Source organism: Amphiura filiformis, chromosome 19 (assembly GCF_039555335.1).
Source record: "Amphiura filiformis chromosome 19, Afil_fr2py, whole genome shotgun sequence".
NCBI lineage: Eukaryota > Metazoa > Echinodermata > Ophiuroidea > Amphilepidida > Amphiuridae > Amphiura > Amphiura filiformis.
In genome coordinates this window covers 4,555,566-4,572,917 of record NC_092646.1, presented here as the reverse complement: position 1 = coordinate 4,572,917, position 17,352 = coordinate 4,555,566, and the positions used below count along the sequence as shown (strand labels likewise).

The 17,352-nt window shown below is 39.7% G+C and overlaps 1 protein-coding gene and 1 long non-coding RNA gene across 3 annotated transcripts in view; both read left to right on the top strand.

The window, feature by feature from the left end:
* Window positions 1–17,352, top strand: part of LOC140140849 (uncharacterized) — a 350,554-nt gene that overhangs the window by 151,307 nt on the left and 181,895 nt on the right. The gene's annotated exons all lie outside the window — the stretch shown is intronic.
* The window catches only part of LOC140140257 (uncharacterized), a 28,753-nt gene that overhangs the window by 1,993 nt on the left and 9,408 nt on the right, over window positions 1–17,352 (top strand). The window contains exons 1-3 of one of the 2 annotated variants that reach the window (XM_072162046.1): window positions 8,982–9,062; window positions 9,810–9,885; window positions 12,687–12,896. In XM_072162046.1, the coding sequence (XP_072018147.1) occupies window positions 9,811–9,885; window positions 12,687–12,896 (285 nt within the window). In that variant the 5' untranslated portion in view covers window positions 8,982–9,062; window position 9,810. Of the gene's footprint in view, window positions 1–8,981; window positions 9,063–9,809; window positions 9,886–12,686; window positions 12,897–17,352 lie in introns of those variants that run through there. The other variant, XM_072162045.1, reaches the window with a different exon arrangement.

The following is a 17,352-nucleotide window of genomic DNA, read 5'->3' as shown; positions in this document are numbered from 1 at the left end:
ACCACCCTGTGCCCAGCCCTCGCACCCATGGCATTTTGCTATGGGTGCCCATCCCCACTGCCGTAATGCCCTCAAAATATGTCCTTCACCCAACGCAGTCAATTTGCCGTGCCCTCTAATGAAGTTGCCGTCGGTGCCCCAGCCCTGCCCCTTCATTATACAATTATCTATGTTTGTGTGTGTTTTCATCACTTTTGAGAAATTGCTTTGCTGCCCTTCTCAAACTTTCAACATTTGCCATGATGCCCTCTTGAAATATTACAAACTGCTGTGCTGCCTTGCCTTTTCAGTAAAAATCCAGGCAATTATCAATTGGCCCAAGTTGCCATGCCCCTTCAGATCCTTAATTCAAAGGCTGCCTGTGCCCCTATGATGCCACGCCACTGATGCAAACAAACAAGACTCTCATTACTTTCCTATTCGGCATCGTTGTCTAGATACAATCATGTCAGTAAAATTAATATTGCCAGTGATAGCCCAAATTAAACATAGGGCCTACTGCTACTCGTTCGTCCTCACCATGAGGGTCAAAAATTTTTTTGTTTGCTTGCCCTCCACCGACCGACCCAAAATTGGCCAAAATTAGGGTTGACCGGCCATTTAAAAAGCTGAGCAGTAAGAAACAATGTAGATTCAATATGAAACACTCTAACACTCTCCCGGTGGGAGGCAGTGTACACATGCATGACCAGAAAATGTGAATTAAGGGTCCTTGTCAGAGAATGCACACGAATTGCGAGAATCTTGTTAAGGGGGTCAAAAATGCCTGTTTTCAGGAAAAAGGGTTGTTTCTAAACTTCTAGTTGTGCCCAGGCCCGTACGTAAATTAGCAAAAGTATACAAAAAGTTCCAAAATATCACAATTTGCAGTAGCGTTTTACGCTTTTTTGGTAAAAAAAGGTCCAAATTTTGGGAAGAAAGTCCACTTTTTTCACAATTGCCCCCCTTGAAAAAAGTGCACTTTTTGAAAATCAGCACCCCCCCCAAAAAAAATCCTGCGTATGGGCCTGGTTGTGCCTAGGGTCACTATTTCGCAAAGTGTGTTTCCTGTGCTAGACTGTTTCAGGGGATTCACTGAAAACATGTACTAGAAGGGTTTATTTTATCAAAAACCTGTAAAGGTGGTACTTTCAGATTAAAATCCTGCTTAGGGCCAGGGTATCTTTCAGTCTTCTTAGTCCACTACTGTTCAAAATGGTTTAAATTTCAAAAACTACCATGCAAAATGACCTTGTATCAAAATACATATAACGCACTTCAATAGCACACTTCAACATCAGGAAGTCACCAAGTAGCCAGGAAAGTATATTGGTGAAGCTGTGTGAATCTTTTGAAATATAAACATCCGAATTCCTACAATTTGGATTGAAAAGATATCAAACATAAATATTTTTGCTCCTCTTTAAATGAGAAATAATGCACCACTCCTATTCAGTTTAAATTTGTGAGCACCTAGTAAATAAGATGGCTCAATAACAAATACTTATCAAAAAGAAATAATAAAATAAAATAAAACATGAGTGACTGTGTGAGTTACTTTTTTCTTTTCAGCCTTCATGGTAAGTATTCAAACTCAGTAAGTAGATTAGTAGAATGTACATACGTATGGATGTCCCTACTCATTTTTATAAGCCACTATTTATAATATTTGCCCTTTTCTTTTTAGCATTAATTTGAACAATAATTGTATCAAAGTCAGTCATTTCAAACAAAATTTCTTTGAATGTTGTTCATATCACATGTACCCAGCTCAAATTATTTACATGACTTCTACGGTTCTTTCATCCCACTCCTCAATATGCAGTGGGTAACATAGCATTCTGGATGGAGGATCATATTAAAATTATGGTGTAGAAAGTATTGAAATGCCCTGAGCCTACGGGTGTCTCCCTATCTTTTTCAGGCTTTACCTTTTTCTTGTGTACGAAACTTTCATCAAATGTAATGACTTCGGCGATGCAATTTTGCGTCGCCTTCGACCTGACGAACGGACATTGACCCAGGAGAGTTTGTTGACTTGTTGATTTGCTGTACTTGCACAAGGCGCACATTCCTAATTATTTGCGTATTTTCGGACTTTCATAAATGAAAACCAAATTATTCCTTTTGTTAATTAATTGACGCTAATTGCATATAAATTGTCCCATCACTTCTCTTCCTCGTCATTGTGGATGCGTCTGCATTTGTGGTATGCATTATGCAGCGGAAGGTAGACGCATTTCTGCAATGGGGACGGAGATGCGCGACTATGTCGACGCACTTTTAAGTCGCCCTTTTACGCCGCCGTTCCTGATTGGTTGGTGCTGTTGCTGGGTCGACTGGCATGTGAGAGGAGCGTGCCATGAGCGTGCTGCGTGGGCCAGTCATCCGATGCACCTTCACTTATGATTTGGAGCTTGTTGAGTTAACACGCACATTTGTTTCTGTGCAAAGACGGCTTGACCATTTGTTTAGAGACATGACTTTCAATATAAGCGCAGTCTCTGTATGGTTAGGATTCGTATTTTATTAATAAATCGTGTTATTTTGTGATTGTACTTCCATTGTCGTTTTGCTCCATGTTTTCTGTTCTCTGAGTTATTTATCAGGAAATCACGCATCATCCATATACCACACCCTGAGTAAATCATTACATTGGTGAGCAGCGGTGCGATTTCGATATGACTTCTGAAATCGTTAGTGAACCCACTGGTATAACCAGAGGGCAAGGTAAGGATGAATTAAATATGCGTGATTTTCTGGAACAGACCAAAGTCCGGCTGCAAGAAATAAAAAGCTGTAACAGTGTCTCGTATACGAGCGACTACGCTTGTGGTAGTAGGCCTAGGCCTACTAGACCTACAGGGACAGCTTATTTTGATTTTGACTTTGAGTCTGATTTGGAAGAACATTCCAGGTATCACTATCCAGCGTTGATAAACGCACTGGAAAGGCGTTTCAACTCTGAAAATAAAGCAGAGTTGAATAAGACGCTATTAAAGAACAGAACCTGTGAAAAGGGCGAGTCACTTCCAGAGCTGGCACAAAATGTGCGTAGATTAACCAAATATGCATACCCAAATGCACCTAGGAGTATGCAAGACATTCTGGCTAAAGATCAGTTCTTAGACGCATTGGACCCTGATATGAGATGGAGATATTTCAAACCAGGCCTAAGACCCTGGATGAAGCACTTGATGTTGCTATCGAGTGTGAGGCCTTCAAATTGGCCGAAAATCAGAGGTCATGTCAATACGTCAGATCTGTGAGCAATACCATGAATACTGAAGTAGGCCTAGACCTACAGTCAGACAAATTGGAGTCATCTGAACAAGTTGACTCGCTCATGTCGAAGGACCAAATAGTCTTACAGTCCCTGCTGGAAATTCTCAGGGTAATTCTCCAGAAGATCGAGTCTGTGCAAAATAAAGACCAAAGTTACGAAAACCAACGCCGTAACCATGGTAACTATGACAACAAAAGACACAGAAAAGATCTGATCTGTTTTAAATGTGGAGAAGCGGGTCACTTCCAAAGACACTGCAAAATGAGTAGGCCTATAAACTCGACGACATCTCCAACTTTGTCAAACACGTCCGATGAACATGATCATGATGACAACTCAAAACGAGTGTCAAACGTGAAAATGGTGCTGTCTAACATGCCTAATAACGTGGTCAAGGAAAACAAGGACGTGGAAGAAATGAAGACTGTAGGCCTATGTTACAGTCATGATGACACCTTGATGCACGACGTTCACGGGACTAAGCAACGAGTAGAACTGAGTGAAAATGATCCTGAAAATCTTATAGATTTTTGGCAGTTCAGTTGCAATGGCCTTGATGAACTGACAAGTGCAGAGGAACCAAAAGAAATGGATGACACTGATAAATCCATTGATGTAAATCATGTGAAACATGATGAATTCATGTGCAACAGTAAAAATTGTCAAGACCAGGACAAAGATAACAGTAAAAAGTTCTATCAATGGTCTGATAAAGACCAGAGGAAAGAACAAATGGAAGACCAAGTCCTGAAACAATTCATGTCTTGGAAAGAATCAGGTTGTGATCGCCCGATATGGGAAGACATTTCACAAGAAAACCTGACTCTGAAAACATATTGGTCATTTTGTGACCAATTGGAAATTACCAATGGTGTTCTTTACAAACGCTGCGACTCAGACTGTGGAGGCAAAGTTTCAATGAAACTTGTAGTTCCACAGCATTTGCGTATGAAGGTGTTTGAAGATACAAATAAACACCAAGAACACTCTGAAGGTACCCAGAAAATAATGAAAATTATTGGCAAGCGGTATTGGTGGGTGAAATGGCTTGCAGATGTGAAACGCATTAGTAAAAAGTGCCAGTTAAATGCCAGAAAACCCACAAAAAGTAGATATCACAATGATGAACTACCGCTTGAACGTCAATTTATAATTGATGCCATTATGCCATTTTTGCCTAATTGTGACCTAAATGAATCAAAATGGATCCTTCAGGGACCATGCCCTTCCAGAACAGGAAGAGGAAGTTGTCGCATTTGAATTAGCAAAAATAGTGTCGTTACACAGTAGCATGCAAGTTACAAAAGTAGGCCTATATACAATGATAGGCCTATACAAAGATTGTAATGGCACAAACAATAAATTGATCGCCAAAAAAGTCGATCTCATGAAAATTACAAGAAACCGGGTTTGACATAAAAGGCCTAAAAATAGGCCACCCGTGAGAAATAAAGAAAGACAGCTGTAGAACATGAAGAATGGAGATAAAAATTTCTCCATTAGGGCCTACCCATTTTGTGGGGTTGAATTGAAGTCTTTGAAGACCCTTCATGTGCGTGGATGTTTGATTATTCCGTGAAAACAAGTCGGAATGTAATTTGTAGGCCTATATGCCTATTGCATGTATATGAAAATTGATGTTGGCTATAACGCATAAAGTTGCTTGATTGAATGAAAACGATTGAAGATGACAACAAACTTGTATTGATATGGGTTGTGGCCTATATGATTGTTATGATGAACTTAGAAAGCCTCATGCAGGTACTTGCTGAAATTGACATCTAGGACGAATGGCCAAAAATGTTCTTTATGTCATGCAGTTATGCTCATCATGCATCATGCAGTATAATTAATTGATTAAAAAAAGTTCTGAACTTGCTGGTCGAGTTTTATAAGAGAACTTAAAAGAAATCTAATTGATTGATAATGCAAGTTTGGATGTATATTCAAGCGAGGAGATGTGAATTTGAAATTGAAAAGTTGAAGCCAAATCAAGATGTTTTATAACCTACATGCATAAACAAAACGCACAAGAAGTTTTGAAGTTTTCTATGAAATTTATAGAAAAAGGCACCAAAAGCTGTCTATGCGAAATTACGCATTTTCAGTAATGTCAACCCGGAAGCGAACAGCTGATGTACCGCGAAATTTGGCGATGCAGAGCGAGTTTGCAACATCTGATGGAAACAGCTGCATGTCGCCGTGAAAACAACAACTTTTGATGAAGAAGTCGACGCAAATGTCGACGCAAAAGTGCGGACACCGAGGCTACAAGACCCTGAATGACTATGGTAAATGCTGACGCTGCTGTGATGATTTGGTTTCTGCGACTTGAATTGGATTTTGAACATTTGCTATTTATTCATTTACATGGACATGAATGGAGACGCAAAATTGCCATTGAACTTGCATGTGTTGCATGACTGGGAACTTTTTATAAATACAAGCTTACTGGCGTGAGCTTGTTTGTAGCTTGCTGTTTCTCTCTGGATATATCGACGAAGGGCCTAATCTCCTGAAGCTGAACTATCTTTCACCGTCTTTGGACAATGATTTGTATTTCTACCGATGGACTTGAACTTGAAAAGTTGTGAATTTGCATGCATGCACGATGCATGCAACGAACATTGACTGTCATGACTGTCAAAGCCTAGGCTAGCATCGCCATGCCACGCTCAACGACAACGATCGCAGATTATTAAATGTTTTTGAACTCTTCGGACTAAATTTATTATGACGTGTAGTGTAAGTTGTATGTAGGGTAAGTGTAACTCGCTCCCCTTCTGAATTAATTAATTGTTGTATTTTTCCCTTAGGCCCGGCTGTTGTTGTTTTCATTCCCCGAGTAGACGCATTTATGCGTCCACATAAAATTTTGTCATGTTCGTGAAATTGTATCCAAAGTGTCATCTGTTTTTCTCATGAACCCGTGAACAACAGCTAGCGAGTTACACCTATCCAAATCTTTAGGCACCGCTGACTTGACACAACTCAACGTTAGGCCTTTAGGTTGAGTTTAGGGCGTAATGTTAAGATTTTTAATTGAAAATTCCAAATTTGTAGGCACCCAAATTTAGGCCCGTTTTCCTTGCAATGTTTTCGGCATTATGTTGTTTTGATATGCACTTTCTTTGATTTTTGAACATGTTGAACTGAATGAATGACAGTAACAAATTTAGCATCAGTAGACGCAAATTTGCGGGGCTTTGCCGCCGCTGTATTTTTGATTGAAATAAAATGTTGAATTACATTTGGCCACTGTGTGAGCTACCAAAAATTAATGCTTTTAATGTAAATACTTGTTTTTGTAGAACACAATTTTCAATGCATCTTTACTTTACTGTCTATATGCATCAATTTGAAATTCGATTTATTGTACAAGATTTGAGTACAAATCTTTTTTTTATAGGTGGGGAGAGTGAAATGCCCTGAGCCTACGGGTGTCTCCCTATCTTTTTCAGGCTTTACCTTTTTCTTGTGTACTGAAACTTTCATCAAATGTAATGACTTCGGCGATGCAATTTTATCGCCTTTCTCGACCTAACGAACGGACATTGACCCAGGAGAGTTTGTTGACTTGTTGATTTGCTGTACTTGCACAAGGCGCACATTCCTAATTATTTGCGTATTTTTTCGGACTTTCATAAATGAAAACCAAATTATTCCTTTTGTTAATTAATTGACGCTAATTGCATATAAATTGTCCCATCACTTCTCTTCCTCGTCATTGTGGATGCGTCTGCATTTGTGGTATGCATTATGCAGCGGAAGGTAGACGATTTCTGCAATGGGGACGGAGAGATACTGGCGACTATGTCGACGCACTTTTCGCGCGCCGCCTTTTACGTCGCCGTTCCCTGATTGGTTGGTGCTGTTGCTGGGTCGACTGGCATGTGAGAGGAGCGTGCCATGAGCGTGCGCGTGGGCCAGTCATCCGATGCACCTTCACTTATGATTTGGAGCTTGTTGAGTTAACACGTAGGCCTACCTTTGTTTCTGTGCAAAGACGGCTTGACCATTTGTTTAGAGACATGACTTTCAATATAAGCGGCAGTCTCTGTATGGTTAGGATTCGTATTTTATTAATAAATCGTGTTATTTTGTGATTGTACTTCCATTGTCGTTTTGCTCCATGTTTTCTGTTCTCTGAGTTATTTATCAGGAAATCACGCATCATCCATATACCACACCCTGAGTAAATCATTACAGTATGATCACCAATATACCGAGTTGTACTGTACAATATTTGAACATAGTACTCTGTTCTCATAACTTCTGAAGTTGTAGAATGTTCTGTGCAAGTAACCCCAGAATTTAAGTTTGCTTTTCAAATAGTATATGCATATAGTAACAGGTATTTTCACACGACGCGGGTGGTGAGTAGTTACAAAAAAATACGGGGATGGGGTAATGTTATGCAGTCTTGCTGTAGGTCATGCCACTGCCTAATACTCTTGGGGAAAAGGAGTCATTCAGTGAGACTGGAAAAATTTTGGGTCAAAATATAAAATTTTAAGAAAAATAATGAAAAAATGGGGTCATTCAGTGAGAGATTATTAGAAATTTCCCCAAGTTTTGAAAAAGGGGGGCTCTTGGTGACAGGTAAACAAAAAAGGGGTCATTGGGTGAGAGGGAATTCAGTAAAACAAAAAGGAGTCATTGGGTGAGAGGGAGTTGAAAAATGGGGGTCAATGTGGCTACACATCCTCATCACCCATTTTTAGTGAGTGCCCCCTGGCATTATGTAATGACAGACAAACCATAAAAGGGGTCTTTTTGTGACAGGAAAACAAAAAGGGGGTCATTGGGTGAGAGGGAGTTCAGTTAAAGAAAAAGAGGTCATTGGGTGAGAGGGAGTTGAAAAGTACCCGCCACCCCCCTTAATGAAAATCCTTTATGTATTACTGCAGAAGTCTATAGCTTCTAATATGTAGGCTACACAATAGGTACATATTCAAATTAAGCTAGACTTCCAAGTTATCGTTTCTGGGTAGATAAGCATTGACATTTTTGGAAACACATTAAATATTCTGCTATTATTTTGATGATCCAACTGTATCTTGGTTAAAAAATTCCGAAATAGATATTTTGTGGATTTATTTAAAAAAAATGTTAGTTACCCATATCACACATCCAGTTACAGATTTCCAAAAGACCAGTAATCCTTCATGAAATCAGGCATGTCAATTTATGTAACGCACATGTATGGTAAAATATCTATATAGCCTGGGTATATAGTTTGCCGACTTCATATTTGTAATATACCGGTATTAGTGGTGTGTCCAGGGGTGGTGGTTTGGGTTCAGCCCCGCACTGTGTTGAAAATCATGTAAAATCAGCCGCTTTTTGGCAATTTTAACCTTAAGCCCGGCCAGCATTAACTCTGAAAGCCCTCTGTGCCCCCACAGGAAAAGATCCTGGACCTTTTCAGCGATTTTGGTATCGATGGGTGGGTTTTTAGTGACGACCGATGTGCCCAATTGGGCGTATTTGAGCAAATGTGCCCCTAACAGAGCCCAAATAGGGCAAATTTGGGAACTTTTAGGGTGTTTGGGGGAAAATTGTTTGTGAATACTGATCTATATAGATGGGCAGCAAAAACAGCAAAATGTTGGTAAATTTGAATACTAATTGAGTCCAATTCTCTTTTCTATTTCTTTCATATGCCAACTTGTGGATAACCCCTGGATATCTGCATGTAAACAAACTTCTCTTTGTGATCTACTTGGTGTGGAACATAAACTACTCATGATGTCAACCTTCAATGCTGAATAACCAACCATATCTGCACACAAAGGTACACATTCAAATTCAGCTAGAGATCCAAGTTATTGCTTCTTGGTAGATAAGTGTTGACATGTTTTTGCAACACATATTAAAGCCATATTATAACATTTACTGAGGAGGACACCCTCAATATTTTTCAAAATTCTGTTTTTTACATGATTATTTTGTACTTAATTAAACTAACATATTAACCTGCAAAAACCAAGTTCATACAGTGGTGGGAGGGACAGATATACACATCAAAGGATAGTACCGTAAGACAACTACGCATTGGCAACATCGGCGGGTAGTTTGCCAACTTGATGTAAAATGAGACACCTGTAGCAGCTGGCAAGTGCATTATTTTGATATGGATGTGCACATTTGTGATATACCAGTGTATGAAACTTGGTAAAGAGCCCTAGTTAGTGTTATTTTGGTGTATCGATGGGTGGGTTTTTAGTGGAGACCAATGTGCCCGATTGGGCGCATTTAGGCAAATCTGCCCCTAATAGAGTCCAATGAGGGCAAATTTGGGTGTTTTTTGTGTGTTTTTTTGTGAAAAATTGGTATACTGATGGGTAGCAAAAACAGGAAAAAGTTGGTATAGAGAAAGTCAGCATCCTAAAGTCTACGTGGCACATCCCCATACAAATTTTTTTTTAAGACCCCCCGTCCCCCCTCCGGGGTAAAGAGGGTAAGAATTGTTTTTAATTCTGTATTAAATAAAATTGTTAAATGCAAAATTGTAATTTCTTTAAATAATTTGTTGATACAGAATGCCATCTAAAGAGCAGAAGAAGAAAGAAGCGAGAAAGAGGAGGTACGAGGAGGAGAAGGCTAAGAAGCAGCAGGTAAGTCATTTAAACAATGGGCTTGGGGCTTATCGTTCAGTTTTGTGGTCACTTGTACAATATGAAAACTTGATTAATATTATAAGAGAATAGGTATGTAAAATATTTTTTCAAAATGTGGGGTTTTCATTTTGGAGAAATTTCCTCACTTTGGGATTCATTTTCAAACACCAAACTTGTATAAAACAAGATTTTTTTTCTATATAACTATTGATATTAGGGTACAAATTATAAATGGAAACACATTTGTCAAGAAAAAAACTGACAGTACAGAAAATACAGGGCTTAACTTAGGGTGTCAATTTTGTTGTAAAAATGTTACGCGAGTTATGCCTATTTTGGTCAATTGCGCCTTGTGTGAAAAAAAGAAGTTTGTCAAACCTTCCAGTATAGAAAATAAGGCAAAATTTACAAACTGTGGAGGTGCTTCAAAGAGTAAATTGAGTAACATGGAATCCTAAATGTGACCATGATGTGACTTGACAAAATTCCCTTAAAACTAGAAAATAGTCCTTGCCCCTATAATATAAATGTCCGGCCATACTATTAGGTAATACACACAAAGATCAAGGGAGCTTTTTTCTGCGTTGCATGTATGGGTGGTTACACCCCCCCGAAATGCTACTGAGATTTGTGGGTTCTTTTAAAAGGCAAAATAAATCAAACTAACTTGGCTATGTTCAGCAAATTGTAATTTGATACTAATTATGTGCAATTTTCTTTTCTATTTCTTTCATATGCCAACTTCTGGATAACCCCTGGATATCTGCTTGTAACCAAACTTCTCTTTGTGATCTACTTGGTGTGGAACATACTACTTCTCATATCAACCTTGGATGCTGAATAACCAATCCTGTCTCCATGACATGCTTGATGTTAAACCCATGACTTCGCTTCCATTCCTTTCACTTCCCTTCACTTCACTTCCATTGCATTCCCTTCCATTGCATGCCCTTCCATTGCATTCACTTCCATTGCATTCTTTTCCATTGCTTTCCCTTACATTGCATTACCTTCCATTCCATTCTATTTCATTCCATCCCTTCCTTTCCATTCACTTTCATTCCATCCCTTCCATTCCATTCCCTTACCTTCCCTTCCATTCCCTTACCTTCCTTTCCATTCCCTTACCTTCCCTTCCATTTCCTTCCTTTCCTTTCCCTTCCATTCCCTTCTTTCCCTTCCATTCCCTCTCATTTCCATTCCCTTCCATTCCCTTCTCTTCTATTCAATTGCATTGCATTGTATTTCCACCCACCCATTCCATTCCATCCCATCCCCTTCCCTCCCATTCCCTTTCCTTCCCTTGCATTCCATTCCCTCCCATTCCCTTCCCTCCCACTCCCTTCCCTTCCACCCCTTCCCTTCCATTCTCTTTATTTCACTTCCATTCCCTTCCTTTCCTTTCCCTTCCATTCCCTTCCTTTCCCTTCCATTCCATTCCCATTCCTTACCATTCCCTTCCTTACCATTCCCTTCCTTTCCATTCCCTTCCTTTCCATTCTCTTTCGTTCCTCTCTTACGGTCTATTCCTTCCATTCCATTGTCTTAAATTCCCTTCCCTTCCATTCACTTCCTTCCCTTTCCATTCCATTCCATTCAATTGTATTGCAATCCCTTCCATTACATACAATTCCACCCCTTGCATTCCCTTCCATCCCCTTCCTTTCCCTTCCATTCCCTTTTCCTTCCATTCTATTCCCCTTATTTATATACCCTTCCATTGCTTTTCCTTCCTTTCCTTTCCCTTCCCTTCCCTTCCTTTCCATTTCCTTCCATTCCATTTCATTCACTTCCTTTCCTTTCCATTTAATTGCATTCCATTGCATTCCCTTTCTCTCCCCTCTCCTACCTTTCTCATCTCTGCCTCTGTCATCCTGCTGTTACCTTCCTCTGGTCTCCTCTTGATGTTAAACCCAACCTCCATTACCTTCCCTTTCCCTCCTACCCCCTCTCCTCTTTACTTCCCTTGTCTTTTCTCCTCCCTCCTGTCCCCTTCTCTCCGGCTCCTCTTCTCTCCCCTCCCTATCCTCTGCTTCCATCCCCTCTTGATGTTAAAACCACGACTTCGTTTCCCTTCACTTCTCCTCCACTCCCCTCCTCTCATCCTTTACTTCTCTATTTTCCGTCTCCTCTCATCCTCTCATCTCTTTTCTGTCTTCTCCTCTCCTCTCCTCTCCTCTCCTCTCCTCTCCTCTCCTCTCCTCTCCTCTCCTCTCCCCTCTCTTGTCTTGTCTTCTCTCCTCTCCACATTCCATATTTATCCTGCTGTTCCTCCACTCTGCTCTCCTTTTCTCTTCATGTTAAACCCAACTTCCCTTCCATTCCATTCCTGTCCCCTTCCTCTTCACTTCACTTCCCTTCTCTCTTCTCTTCTTCCCCCATCCTTCTCTCTTCTCGTCAACCCCATCGGCTCCTCTGCTCTCATTTCTTTGATGTTAAACCCATGACTTATATTCCCTTCCCTTCCCCTCTCCTCCACTCCTCTCCCTTCATTTCTCCTTTGTTTTTCTTCTCTGCCCTGATCTCTCTCCCTTTTCTCTCTTCTCTGCTCTCCCGTCCCCTCCTCTCTCCTCTCCTCCCCTCCACACCCATCCTCTCCTGTCCTCTCTTCCTCTTCGTCTCTCTCCTCTTCTCTCCTCTCTCCTTTCCTCTTCTCTCCTCTCTCCTTTCCTCTTCTCTCCTCTCTCCTTTCCTCTTCTCCCTCCTCTCTTCTTCCTTCTCTCCTGCCTATTCTATTCTATCCCTTCTGGCATTTCTACTTTTGCCACCTTTCATTCCACCTGCTGCTCATGCAACAGGGTCTTCTGACATGTCTCGAACGGGGTCCTAATCCCCCGGGCGAGGCATGTGTATGCCAAAATCCATGCCAAAATCCATGCCAAAATCCAAGCCAAAGACGAAGAGATGAACAGGAAAGTACAGACCACGAACCACAATCAACTGCTATGACCACTGCAGAACCATGTCAATCTGTGAATGATGGTGGATTTCAAAGTGCCGATGAAATTGTAAGTCAAAATTTAGAATCTCAACATGAATCTAATCAAACTATGATCAGTGCATGTAGCAATCAGAATTCGTCAACCATTCCACAGACCCGATCCACATCTGCTTTATATGAATCAGATAGCTGCAATGATAATGATCAGCCAGGGTGTTCATTTTGGTCCAAAGATGATAGTCGCAAAGCAAAAGTTCAAGCTAGAAACAAGAAATACTATGCTAAAGTCAAAGAAAGTGTATGTGCTAAGAAGAAAGCTACCTATGCTGCGGATAAACACAACATATTGAAGCAAAGATCTGACCACCATGTAAGGAACAGGAATGTTATATTAGACCACAAGAGAGACCACTATGTGAAAAATAGGAATGGTGTATTAGACCACAGGAGAGACCACTATGTAAGGAACAGGAATGATGTATTAGACCACAAGAGAGACCACTATGTGAAAAATAGGAACGGTGTATTAGACCACAGAAGAGACCACTATGTAAGGAACAGGAATGATGTATTAGACCACAAGAGAGACTACTATGTGAAAAATAGGAATGGTGTATTAGACCACAGGAGAGACCACTATGTAAGGAACAGGAATGTTTTATTAGACCACAAGAGAGACCATTATGTGAAAAATAGGAATGGTGTATTAGACCACAGGAAAGACCACTATGTAAAGAACAGGAATGATGTATTAGACCACAAGAGAGACCACTATGTGAAGAATAGGAATGTTGTATTAGACCACAAGAGAGACCACTATGTAAAGAAAAGGAATGTTATATTGCACCAAAGATCAGAACACTATGCAAGGAATAGGAATGCCGTATTAAACCGAAAGAAAGACCACTATGTAAGGAATAGAGCTGAACTTTTGATGAAACAAAACAAACGATATCTTGAAAACAAACCGGCAATATTGATGAGAAAGAAATTGGACTATATTAGACACAGAGCTTTGCTATTGATTAAAAGAAGTATCAATTACTTGAGAAACAAAAGACGGATTTTGAACCAAAAGAAAGCAAACTATCAAGATCCTCAAAGAAGAGCTAGACAAATCCAACAGGCAACGTCTTCCCGCAAATCTTCTAAAAGTGACATCAATAAAGTTATCATGAAATTCAAGACAGAAATACGAGAAGAGAAACCCATACACAACTGCATTATATGCAACCGCTTATTCTTCCGAGACCAAGTTGTGCAGTTCAAGAAGTTGAAGTACAGTAAGCCCAGTCTCTTAGCAGCTATGCCAGTAAACACAGATTATGATAATTTGTCAACTATTGCATGGATTTGCAAAACCTGTCATAACAACATAAAAGACCATAAAGTACCAACATTGTCACAAGCCAACAAACTAGAACTGTGCCCACAGCCTCCAGAACTGTCAGATTTGAACATTCTCGAAAGACACTTGATAGCACCTGTCATTCCTTTCATGAAACTAGTTCCTCTATACAAAGGTTGTCAGAAAGGTATTCATGGTCAAGTAGTGTGTGTAAAAGCAGATGTTGAAAGTACAGCAAAAGCATTGCCACGCCTTCCTACTGATGATAGCATTGTTCGAGTAAAATTGAAACGTGCATTGAAGTACAAAGGTCATGTCATGTACAAACAAGTGTGTCCTAGCAAGATTAGAAGTGCTCTTGATGTCCTCAAGCAGACAAATCCAGTCTTTAAAGATATTGAAGTAAATACTGAACAACTAGATGCTGTTCATAATGATCCTATTGTTGCTAATGAACATCTTGATGAAAGTTCTGAATCAGAACCTGAAGATATTGAAACAGAGCCAGCTCATAGTTCCAATTTTACAGATGAACAAGACCTACTTGAAACTGTAAACATAGACAACTCAAAACAGACGCCTTGTGATAATGAGAATCATGCTAGTAATGCTAACAAATCTGATCCTGTTAATGCTAGTGAACAGACAGACCAATACCAAGATACTGATATGGAAACCATTTCAGAATTCATACAACTATATAATACAGTAAACTCTGATATTGAATCTGATCATGAAGTTCATGCTGATGATGGACCAAATCCTGAAATTCCAGATGAAGACAACCCTGAAACAAACCAAGATGATAATGATGATGATGATGATGATGATATTACTAATACATCTGCCCCACTCATGTCATTCTTGCAGCCAGTTGACTTGGCACAATATCTTGCAGATCACTGTGATGATTCTATACTTAGTCTTGCACCTGCAGAAGGCAATAGACCAGTCAATGTTCTCAATGTAGAAGCAGAAGCATTCCCAGCTCAATTTCCTGATGCCAAGAATACAAACACTGAACAAAGAGACATAAAAGTTTCCCCAAGCAGATATTTCAATGCAAGACTCTTTTCTTCTGATAGTCGTTTTGCTAGTGACCCACAGTACATTTTCTTTGCTCAGTATGCAACAAGTGAACATGATAACTTCCCAGATATCAATTGCCATGAGACAAGGTCATACCAAAACTCCTGATGGAAAAGCTATCACGCCAGAAATGCTTGCAGACAAAGAACAAGTCAAACAAATGATTGAGAGAGATTCAGGATTTCGATATCTGAGACAGATAAGAGGAACACCATCATACTGGGATGCGACACTGAAAGATTTATTTGCAATGATTCGTCAAATTGGCATTCCAACATGGTTTCTAACGTTTAGTGCTGCTGACCGTAGATGGATTGAAATTGATAATGCAATTCTTGAACAGCAAGGCAAGCCACCACTTACACCTAAAGAGCACAAAGACATGAACTGGGAAACACATTGCGAACACATATATTCAAACACAGTAACCCCAACTAGAATGTTTGAGCACAGAGTGAAAAAGTATATCAAAGATGTCATTAAATCACCTGCTGAACCAATTGGCAAAGTTGTTGACTATTTCTATCGCACAGAATTCCAACAGAGAGGTTGGCCACACATTCATATGCTAGTTTGGGTTGAAGATGCTCCTGATGTATATGATGTATCAGATTGTGATATTGTTGAATTTGTTGACAAATATGTTACATGCGAACTACCATCTGAAGATGATGATCCAGAACTACATGAAATTGTCAAATCATGTCAAATGCATAGCAAGAATCATACTAAGTCGTGTCGCAAAACAGGCAAAACATGTCGCTTCAACTTTCCCAAACCACCTTCAGAACGAACTTTCATAGCTAGAAACTTAGATACATATGATGATTCAGATGATGATGAAACTGATGATGACATTCCTGATGAATTACATGTACTTGATGACCAAGGTGAGGAAGATGCACAAATTGAAGCTAAAACTGTTATTGAGAAAATACATGATTCTCTAACAGATCCAGATACAGAAATATCAGAAAGTACTTCTGTTACTGAAATCTTTGATGTTGCAAATGTTTCTCAAGCAGACCTAGAAATGGCACTTACAACACTCGCATCACGATCCACAATCTATCTGAAAAGAAAACCTGCAGAAGTGTTGATCAATAACTACAACCCCCACTTAATCCGAGCATGGAATGGCAATATGGATTATGGACATTCAAATTGTACTTGATGCTTATAGTTGTATCAAATATATCATGTCATATTTAACCAAATGTGAACGTCAAGTAGGTGATCTATTGAGAAATGCACAGAAAGAGGCTAGACAAGACAATAGTGATGCTGTTACAGAGCTCAGAAAAATTGGAAATGTCTATCTGCACAGTCGAGAGTTGAGTGTTATGGAGAGTATATACAGAGTATGTAGCATGCACTTGAAAGATTGTACAAGAGATGTAGTTTTTGTACAGACAGATCCAGATGGTCAGAGAATATCACTACCATTATCTTTGATGCAGAACAAAGACCCCACAGATCAAGTATGGATGACAAATTTGCTTGAAAAGTACTATGGCAGACCAGATATACCCAAACTCAGTGATATGTGCTTGGCAACATTCGTATCCAAGTTCCGCTTTACATCCAAAACTGTAAACAGAGCTACAACTGATGAATCTGATGATGAAGAAAGTGCAAGAAGTACAAGCCAGAGCTATGATCTTGAATATCTTGGTAGAGATCTTGGGAATGCAAAAGAACGTGTAGGCAAACCTGCCATCATACGCTATCCAAAGATAAAGCTTGAAAAAGATCCAGAAAAGTACTACATGAACATCTTACGTATGTACTTGCCACACAATCACATTGAGCTCAAACCAGAAGATTTTGACAGTTTTGCATTGTACTATCATACTGGTTATGTCAGAACACAGAATGGTGTGAAATCAGTTAAAGTGGTAGTGAAAGGCAACATGAAACAGTATGAACCAATCAATGACAAAATAGATACTGCATGGAATGAAATGCAAAATGCAAATGGTAATCTTGAAGATGCATGGGCTGCATTAGCACCACAAGCTGAACAAGAACGTCTTGATGGTCTTGAAGACAAAATCATGTTAAACAATGAATCTGACGATGATTT